General features: G+C 40.3%; 1 protein-coding gene across 1 annotated transcript in view; it reads right to left on the reverse strand.

The window, feature by feature from the left end:
• Positions 1-2,818: 2,818 nt before the first annotated feature.
• CCT4 (chaperonin containing TCP1, subunit 4 (delta)) overlaps positions 2,819-10,305 on the reverse strand; it is a 14,240-nt gene continuing 6,753 nt past the window's right edge. Inside the window, exons 2-15 of the mRNA XM_009886079.1 lie at positions 10,249-10,300; positions 9,725-9,777; positions 9,392-9,481; positions 8,516-8,624; positions 7,115-7,257; positions 6,294-6,415; positions 6,075-6,207; positions 5,558-5,697; positions 5,173-5,269; positions 4,744-4,854; positions 4,350-4,480; positions 4,009-4,243; positions 3,289-3,402; positions 2,819-3,019 (exon numbers count right to left, since the gene is read on the reverse strand). Of these exons, the coding sequence (XP_009884381.1) occupies positions 3,005-3,019; positions 3,289-3,402; positions 4,009-4,243; positions 4,350-4,480; positions 4,744-4,854; positions 5,173-5,269; positions 5,558-5,697; positions 6,075-6,207; positions 6,294-6,415; positions 7,115-7,257; positions 8,516-8,624; positions 9,392-9,481; positions 9,725-9,777; positions 10,249-10,300 (1,545 nt within the window). The 3' untranslated portion in view covers positions 2,819-3,004. The remainder of the gene's footprint in view (positions 3,020-3,288; positions 3,403-4,008; positions 4,244-4,349; positions 4,481-4,743; positions 4,855-5,172; positions 5,270-5,557; positions 5,698-6,074; positions 6,208-6,293; positions 6,416-7,114; positions 7,258-8,515; positions 8,625-9,391; positions 9,482-9,724; positions 9,778-10,248; positions 10,301-10,305) is intronic.

A 10,305-nucleotide genomic window follows, 5' to 3' on the forward strand; every position in this document is an offset into this window, starting at 1 on the left:
CTCATCAGAGTCTCCATTTAGAGAGGGGGTCTGCTCTCTGTCGGTATTTGAAGCCAAATCAAAACCATCCTAGAAGAGATGTTTGTAACATTTTCTGACTGTTAGAAGAAAGGGGAACAAGGTTCTTAATACTGCTTTATCCTAAGTAAGTCTAATGAATGATACAGTAACACCAAAGAGAGATACCTGTATACAAGCGTTAATGCAGAGTTACATGTAAAATTCCTAAGTCTGTCCCTGTAACCAATATATGTATACCAGGAAATATAATCAAAAGGACTTATCAAAATAAAAAAGTTTAACTGTTTTGTGAAAAGTGTAATTTTTTTTTCCTTCATTACTACACAGCTCTAAAAAAGCCTTTATTTAGAAGCAACCAAAACCACAACAGAACCTTCTCTGCCTCCCATTTCCCGAAGCATTCTAAAAATATACTTGTGTATAAATGTTTATTCCCTTTTCCTTAACTTACTGTGAAATAACAGGGATTCTGCACAGCTTATAGTTCCACTACTGTTTGGCAGCTTGCAGTTGTGTGCAGGTAAGCACATTCCTTACACATTTTCAAAGCTTACCCAAGTTAGAGATGTTAGTAAAACCAGACTAGCCTGCATTACAAAGGCTGCCTTTAAGTTATTCTTAAGCACCGTTTTAAAACGTTGCAGGACTTGTTTCTTTATCCAAAAATTAGAATAATCCTTTTCCACACGAAGGTATATTAGGGGTCTTGTTTGTTTTGTCAGGTTTTTGTCTCTTTAACTCGTTTTTTCCACCCCTAGTGACCCAACGCTGTATGAATTCCACAAACCAACGCGGCACGTTCGAACAGCCGTTACGGGCGGCCCGGCGAAACTTTTAAAAGTCACAGCATTTTGTGATGGCTTCTCTGGAGCAGTGGATTTGCTTGACACTAGGTTGTGTATAAATACACCCTAAGTTGGATGAAAGGTCTTGCTCACAGATTGTTATATGGAGTGTTATATGGGACGGCTCAATGTCCAAGTGGAGACCCATCATGAGTGGTGTTCCTCAGGGGTCAATACTGGGACCCGTGCTGTTGGAGATGTGGACAGTTGGATCAAGTGCACCCTCAGCAAGTTTGCCAATGACACCAAGCGGTGCGGCGGGGAGCGGGCGGGGCCGGGCTCCGCCGGCTGCGTGGCTCTGCTCTCCCCCTCTGCCCGCGGGACCTGCCCACGTTTAGGTAACTTTTTGCAGGATTGCAGTTGGAACTCGTAACTCCCTCCTTGACCAGCCCGCGATTTTTACCCCCTCAAACCATTGAAGAATCTTCTCCTGACGTGAAGTTCGTACTACGGATAAGCAATTAAAGAACAAGGGCGAACTGGGATCAGCAAAAAAAAAACACCTCTCCAGAGGCATTAATGATTGCTGGGCCTATTTACTGTAGTGAATTATAAACACTTCTATGTGGACAAACAGATGAGATTACATCACACATGGTAGTTTTAAGTGTAGCCACGAATTGGAAGTTTGTGATGATGGGGACAGAAAGATTTAATCTTAAAAGTTAAAACCTAAAGTAAGAGATCATTGCTGGTTGTAATCCTGTGGGCTAAGGCCTAACTTGCAATTTTAAACAGCCAATAAATAATTACTGCAGAGCATTAATGCCTAAATTGATTGTCTAACTTATTTGTTCTCAGTGTTTGAATTATTCTGAATGTTCTACTTAGCCCTAAGTGGAAGTATTTCAACAATAGCTGGTCAACAAAGTGATGCAAGTTTACTCAAAACCTTCAGCTCCCATCATAAATAGAAAAATGAGTTAGTCGTGAAAGAATTACTCTCCTTTAAACACAGAGAGGACTCTAGTCATCTCCATAGAGCAGTAATGATGAAAGGGTTAATTAAAAATGCCAGGCTAAGAATTAGAAGTTGAGAAGTGTTTATTCTAAACTATGAAATGTAATATTAAGAACAAATTCAATTAATGTTAAACTGAATGAATCCTGGGGCAGTCAGGATTTGCCTGTGGCTGAGGATCCCTGCATTACATAGCGACTCTGGATAATGCACTGAGATGCAGTGACATCGAGGGGTACACCTTTCCTTAATGCTTTAATAGATTTTAATGTGTATTCCACAAATTGTTTCAGAAAAGCATAATTTGCATTATTGTAAAATAGCATACATTGACATAGCATACTTCAACTTCTTGACCAGTTTTTGGAAAAACAACTAATTTGGAGGGTGGGAGAGGGGTGTGTGGGTTTACTTAAGCTGTCCAGTTTCATTCCCCTGGTTTTCCTGAACAGAACTGGGACTTTCACCACCACCATGATGGAAGTGACAAAAAGAACAGTTACAACTGTTTCAGAGATGCACTCGTTACCCCAAATGAATTTTAAAGAAATCCCTATTAGCATACATATGCCCAGTTACAGTAATATCATTCTTGCCTTTTTAGAACTAGGTTTTGTTTTGACACTTGCACAAAAAGAACACATGTGAAACCTGTTCTCTGCAATACTCTGCATTGTGTGACGGCATCAGAAATCATTGCAGACTTCAGAAGGCAAACTAACACAGAACGCATCTGAAGTGTTATGGCTGCAAAGATACTCCTCCTCTCTAGCACATCATATTCAAGGGAAGTAACACCAGTCCATTACCAAAAACTCTCACAGAAGCAGCTTACTAGACTGCAAACTCAAGGGTGTTTTTAGAATGTACTACAGGAACTAATTATGTACTGTTAAAAATTTTCAGAGTTAAGTAGGAACATATAAAACAGAAAAGCAAATGTAACAAAGTTTACCTTATTTCTAGTAAAATTATAAAGCAAAGACTCGGGTAGACTACTGCATGTTTATTGATAAACAGCACTTCCTTTCTGAAACCAGAAATGTTATTAAATTAACGTGATAGAAGTACATAAGCCTTTGTGGAGTTTAAGACAATTCACACAGGCGCTTTTGGTGAGGAAACCGCATTCCGGACTACGGGGAAGGAGCTTCAGTCCCAACTTCCTTTGTTCAGCTTACCGCGTGTTCACCTGCAAAGAAGAGTTCGCACAGTCAGGCACCAGAAGGCCACAATTACTTCTTGTCTCTTTCTTTACTCCTCGCTTTATGGTACAGTATTTACAGTGCATTTCATTTTGTTCTAATTGCACTTATTAGAAGGCCAAGTGGTCTCAGCAGCATGTAAACTGAGACTACTACGCAGTAACTGTATTTTGAAGCACAGCAAATTAGATGACAATAACTATCCTGGTGCTTGTGAAAAAAAAATCCAAGAAAATATGATGTAAACGCTACTCACCACGTCATCAATCTTAAGAATACTGCGCACAGTTTCTGTTGCGAGAGTCAATGCACTCAAAGACACGAGCAGTGGCTGGACAACCAACTCCTCCAAAATGTTGGAAATGCCACCCTAGGAGAAACAAGTAGCTTTTACTGTGTGCATGTCAGACTATGGTTAGATTTAGCAAGTTTTCTTTTAGTAGAATCCTAAGGAGGACAGTCAACTTTAAACTAGACTATCAAAGGGCTTGTACTCTTCCATCCTCAACAGGAATATTATGGTACGCATCTTCCTCCCCCAGGCACTTGACACATCCAGTCAAAATTAGCACAGAGAAAAGATAAACACAGTTATGCCAGCTTAAACATGGTGACAACTTAAAAGAAGCTAGACCGCTAGGCTACTTGTAACAGAGCACCTTCCACTGCAGGTAATACTGACAGATCATTCTAAATGGATTTATTTCTGCAGCTGCAATAAAGTTTTTGAAGAGACAGATGAAGTTTCTTGTCCTGCGGATATGGCATTTAAGTATCTACTACTATCAATATTCAGGATAAGCTGTTAAAGCCTCAGAGAAGCAGCTGTAATTTACCTCAACACTAATTTCAGGGAGAATACCGTTATGAGACAGAAACGTGCCCTCTCCTTAGTTTAGACCCAACGCTAAGCATTTTCTATTTAACGCCCAGGCATTTTTTTTAAGCTATGCTAATCAACACAATTCCTTGTTACCTTTCTGACGTTAATGCCAGCTGTTTTCTCTCCTTGAGCATGTCTGTTTCTCAGCTCTGTTACTGTTGAAATAGGGTTGAGCCCTGCGTTTTCAGCCAGCGTCGATGGTATAACTTCCAGTGCGTCTCCGTATGCGCGGACGCAGTACGAGTCCATACCCCTCAAAGTGCGAGCGTACTCATTCAAGCGCAGTGCCAACTCTATCTCTGGTGCTCCACCTCCTGCAATTAAAGCCCTGAGGACAGAAATTAAAAATAAAAACTCGTTCTACGTAATTGCATAAATTATTGGCTTTCGTATTATTAATATAATAAACCACTCCAACCAAACCGAGACATTACCTTTTCTTAACTAAGCATCTTATGACACATAGGGCATCATGAATGGAACGTTCAGCTTCTTCTAGAACAAGTTTGTTGGATCCACGTACCACAATGGTTACAGTTTTTCCAGGGTTTGTGCAGCCCGTGATCTAAAACATAAAACCAAATACTAAGACTGAAAATAAGGGTTCTGGGCAAAACCAGGCTTCAGTTGGCATTTGCAAGTTCTGCACCAGTACTGACATCTGGCCAAGCAGGACAACTACACTTCCCAAGCCAGTGGCTACGCAGGGATTAGAAGTAGGTAAATGTAATAACTTCAGTAATAAAAATTAAAGTCAGCAATTTTGCAGTTGTTGTTAAAATAACTGACAGACATTAAGTAGGTATTAACATTTTGTCACTCGCTCACCTTTATTAGTTTCCCAGAACCGTTCAAATTGACCTCCTCTGCCAGCTCAGCAGACCCCAGCATATCAGGAGTAAACTGGTCAATATGAGCAACAGGCTTAGTTCCAATTGTCTGAAAAAATAACAGAAAAAAATAAATAAATCCCAAACCTGAACTGCAGAGTCAGCAATTATACTGCATAATATTCTGCATATTACAGTAAAATGCAGTTAGGGCTATGGCTTTTACATCTGTCCCGCATCTTTCTAGAAATGTGACTGCTCAACAAAACAAGAATGTTTTTTGGGGAACTGTCTGCTTTTACGTTATAGTCAGAACATAAAACCTGTGAAAGTGTCATAATAAACTGGCACTGGCTGGGTACTTAGTTTTCGGGTAGACTTTAAACATCGCTGCTACTTTAACAGCCACTTATGTAACTCACTTTACCTTACAAATAAACTCAATGTCATCTCTTTCAATGTCTTTAACCACCATGATCTTCATTTTGTTCAGAAAATGGAGGGCTAGGTCACTAAGAGCATCCCTAAAAAGAAGAGGGAAGTAGTCAGTCCGCAGCGCTATTATGGTAACCGGGTCATACTAGCCAGCTGCACGCTTCTTACCAGCAGTGCCGAAATTCTTCAGACTACAAAGTAGCGATGTCATTAAACTCAAAATATCGACAACACGAGGGCTTTCTAAAGGTATGGTCAGTCTGACACTCTGCCAAGTGTCACTGTTAGTATTTGGCTTCAATTTTCCAGGTATTCCAAACAATTCCAATTGTTCCCCCAAACACACACGGTAAGTGAATAAATCGGTGTTAACGTACCGCAGAATAGATTTCTGAATAAGCAGCACATTGCATCCAGCCTTCTTAATTTGCTTAACTAAATTTAGAATATAGGCTCTCTCTTCACGCAGTACTCTGTCCATTTGAGCATAATCAGAAACAACTATTTGGTTGTCCATCTATTTAAAAAAGAAAGAAAAAAAAGAGAGAAGCAAGTATTATGAACAAGTGCTGACTTTAAAAGCAAGTATCAAGATGTTCCCCATGCTTTCAGCCTGTCATTCAAAGCAAATAAGCATGATAGTAAAATACATCTTATTAGAGACTGTTTAAATGATGAGAAATACTGGAATTATTATTACTGAACTATTTTTTTTCTTCTACCACCTGCAAGTTCTTTAAGAGTTATGAGTAGCGAAGCATCACCCAGCAGACCTTCGTTATAGCTGTGGAATACAACTGACATCACATCTCAAAACAAAATGTGTTATCACTACATTTGCATCTCCCAAGTACTACAGCAAGCGGTTTCGCTCTAGTCATAGTTTTAACTTACATCTGTCTTTGGAGCAGACAAGCAGAACTGAATGAGGCCAATTTTGGCTTTTTCCACTCTGGTTACACCGGTATTTGCCACCTTCTGAGTCAGGACTAGTCCTTCAACCAGTTCACAATCATCAATTGTGCCTCTGGAAACAAAAACAATCCATGACTCTAGCGCTTTGGGAAGCTGATTTCAGACACTAAATTTGTCTAGTTACAAATTGTTTCTTACCCCAACTTCTTAACGATTTTAATATCTCTGAGGTCCACACTATTAGCTGTAGTTGGGTCAATCACCTTCATCACTGCATCCACACTCATGGGAGAAAGCAAACTAGAATACTGACACACAACCTAAGGGATTTAATAGTAAAGAAAAAAAAGTTGAGAGATTTAACACTCATAAACAGTAATTTCAAAATACTATTGTCATTGCATTCTAGTGTTTGATTTCTGAATTTGGAAACAAAGCTCTTTTCCCTCCCTGTCCACCAGCCAGGATGTCCTAACATGGCATCTTTTTACTGGCTGCTCCATTTAAAGGAAAGAGCAGCTATGTTGGTGGGAAACCCTATGCTTAGGGACTTACGTACGAAACTTGAATTTCTCTTTCTTAGATTCTTAAAATAAGACTTCTGAGAGCTTCCCAGATTATTCTGCTGGAAAGAAAACTAGCACAGTTCTCCAGATTTCAATGCTGTTTTAGGAGTTTCTGCCACACGAACAAGAACCGCCTACACAAACTGTTGGCAAAAGCTCTCAAGTATCCCACCTGATTTTTCTGCTGCTGTTTTCAGTTGAGGCTTGTTTTTACACTTACAGTCAACATCTAAGATCGCGAAGCGTTTCAGACCGAAATTCAGTTTGAGTGCCTCAACCCGATCTGAATCAACCATGGCTTTCTGAAAAGTCAGTCTAAGAGAAGGTAGCCGATGTCTGAAAACCAACTAGATTTGTGATGTGCAGGATATTCTTAGTGAGAGAACAGTAGCACAGGCTGGGAAAAGCTGAAAGGCTCAGCTAATCTGGAAGTACAAAAAGTATCAGTCATACCTTTGAATTCAGCGAAGTAGTTGCACTATTCAGCAAGGTTTCTCTGTCACTCAGTTCAACCGGCTGCGCCATGTTGCTCAATACTTCAATGCCTTTATCCAAAGCTTTCTGGAATGACTCTGAAATGATGGTGGGGTGAATTCCTGTGGATAGCATAAAAAGGTTGTCAGACAGTCATGCTTTCAAACCATATTTTTTGTTGTTGTTTTTTTCCTCACCCTTGCTTCCCATTTTAAGATCAGAGAGACTCTCGTGTCAGAATAAATTGAAGTAATTTTAGCAAAATGTGTTCTTCCCGAGTATATGACCTCCCTTATTACTTTCCACTGCTAAAGCTCAGAAAAAAAGGCTATAATGTTCCTCATAATTTGTCCTCGCAGACAAGTACAGCACATTTCCCTGCAACGTCTGCTATTCCAGAAACATCTCTAAGTCTTATTTACCCTTGGCATTCTTAAAGCTGCCACTGTTCAGGTAATACCTGTGAGGAGCCCGACAGTGATTTCATTTCAGATTTTCACAGACCAGTTTCCCCACAGCTGTGCGTGAAGTTCTGCAGTTTCTCTGGAGTGTGTGATATACTACACCCTTTACCTTTTCAAAGCAGACATCTTACGGGTAAACGTTAGACAGGTGTCTTCTAACTACCTCTTACAGTAGGGGATGCCAGGCTGGCTGCTGGTCCAGCAGTGCCACCAGTACCAGGAGATACAGTAAAAATAAACAAACGGTTGGTAGGGGCCAGAAAGAGGACAACAAGCCAAGTGCTGTGTATCAAGATGAGGCAAGTGTAAGTAAATCACTATCAAGTCCAGCTCTGAGACAGAAAAGAACTCTGTAAATCCAGTCACCCTCGCCCTATTTCCAGTGCACACGGCATTAGGTGGTTGGACAGCTAAAAAAACTCCTGAACTGCACGTAAGGAGACTACAAGAGAATGTCCTGAGCTAATGGAATAGAACCTACATTAACTATTGCCTTCCATATTTCACGTCTTTTCCTGATCAGACTTTCTCAAGGTCCATATATTGTAAGTGATGGGAGGTGATAAATTTGCTGAGTATAAAAAACCCTATAAAATCCCTGTTCCCAAATTTCATTTATACCTTCTTACACTATCTCTCTGTCCACAAGAGAAGTACAAGAAAAATCATGATGAGTTTTTACAAGGCAAACATTCACCACATCACCTAGGCAGTATTTCCTGTATCAACAGTAATGCGCTCAATTAACAATAAAAAGGTAAACAGATTTTTAATCAAAAGTAGCACGAGTGAAACCTGAATGTGAAAACTCAAGTTACCTTTCACTTTTCAACTGGAAACAGCTACTTTAAGCTTCATTATACACATGCAAGCAGACACAGGACTTAACATTTTTACATTAAATATGTATATTTACCTTTCTGAAGAAGTCTGGAACAGGCATCCAAAAGAGCTCCAGCAATGACCACAACCGAGGTAGTGCCATCACCAGCTTCAATATCTTGTGCTTTTGACAGCTCCACCAACTAAACAGCAAATTATGGCAAAAGTTTACATATAATGCTACTTAAATGTCAACACTGACAATTACCAAAAAAGAAGTATTCAAGAACACAGCACTGCTGAAATCAACCTTAGTATCAGGACTAATCACACCTTTTCTAATTTGAGGTTGGTACCTTTTGCACTTTGTTTCCATACTTGTACACCTATTTGGCAAAGTACAACAACTGTGAAACAGATCCCTTACAGAAGTAAAGAAACTTTTCTCCCAAGCTTAAAACTTACCACACCTATCTAACAGCTCTACCTTCTCCTTTCCTGCAGAAGGGTCATGGGAAGTTCATTTCCATCTCCAACCACGACCAAATCTAAGAGGTCTACATTTAACATCTCAAAGGACCAGGCTACTGTATCCTTGGACCATCTGACCATAGTGCAATTAATTCTCTTCTTTCGCTCTCTTCTGTCCTACCAGTTTAAGACATCACTGACTCTTCTTTTTTACATAAGAGACAAAAATTTTGGCCTAGATTATTTTATGTCTTAAAGCCTGTCCAGAGGGATTATGCATAAGGAACACCAGATAAGAAATAATGACTGGAAACACTTAAGCACATCTTACAACCAAAATAATTATTCTTGGAGCACACTGCACAAAATTTCCTGCTCTATCACTCATGGGTAACGCTCCTCAAAAGCACGTGAAATGTTATTATGGTTTTCTGTCCCAGAAGTTAAGCTCTCATGCTTATCATTGTCTGAGAACCGAGAACTGGAAAAAACCACTTACCATTTTGGCTGCAGGGTGCAGAACCTGCATTTGTTTCAGAATAGTAGCACCATCATTAGTGATTGTCACATCTCCTTTAGCATCCTGAATCTGAGGAAAAACATAGTTCTGGTCACTAACTGCAAGTCTTTTAATTTCATTTGATCCTCAATGCAAAATATTTTTCCTGACGTTATTTCTCAAACTGAGATACATTGAGGCCACACTTTCCCTTAAATAAATGAAACTTGGAAAATAACGTCAAGGCAAAGGATGGCATCCTATATAACACATGTTAACTTTACAGTATCTCTACTAAGCTTAACGTTTTAAAAATTTACGTATAAGGTTTACCATTTTATCCATTCCCTTTGGTCCAAGGCTTGTTCTAATTGCATCGGCAACAGCTAGAAAGAGCAAAAAGATAGGTTTGCAAGTTGATCTAAAAAAACTACAAGTGTTTCCATCATTCTGAATATTTCTTCTGAAGAGAAAGTGTCGCCCAGTGTCAAGCAGTCCCCAGTTATTTTGCCACCACTAAATAACCCTTAATAGTTGGATGACAGAAAGCGCTGCAATATCAGGACTGATTTTCAGCGCTCCTTTTTAAGCAATTAACATCCGATCACTTGATCACGGCCATTTTAAAACGGAGTAATAACGTGAATATACATTATATGCCAACCAACCCGACCAGGGCTTGCGTGGAACCCCAAATACAGCCTCCCCCACACGCACCGGCCCCTGCCCCGTCCCCGTCCCCGTCCCGCCATCGCAAATCACAACGGGGGACCGGGGAGGTGGGGGGGATGGCGGCAGGCTCCTCCCCCCAACACAACGGGGCGCTCCCGCCCCCCCTTCCCTTCTTCTCCCCTCACCTTTGCCGGCGGAGATGTTGCTGAAGCGGATCTGGGAGGGCTTGTCCCGGTCCTGGT

Source organism: Charadrius vociferus, unplaced genomic scaffold (assembly GCF_000708025.1).
Source record: "Charadrius vociferus isolate BGI_N301 unplaced genomic scaffold, ASM70802v2 scaffold455, whole genome shotgun sequence".
Classification (NCBI taxonomy): domain Eukaryota; kingdom Metazoa; phylum Chordata; class Aves; order Charadriiformes; family Charadriidae; genus Charadrius; species Charadrius vociferus.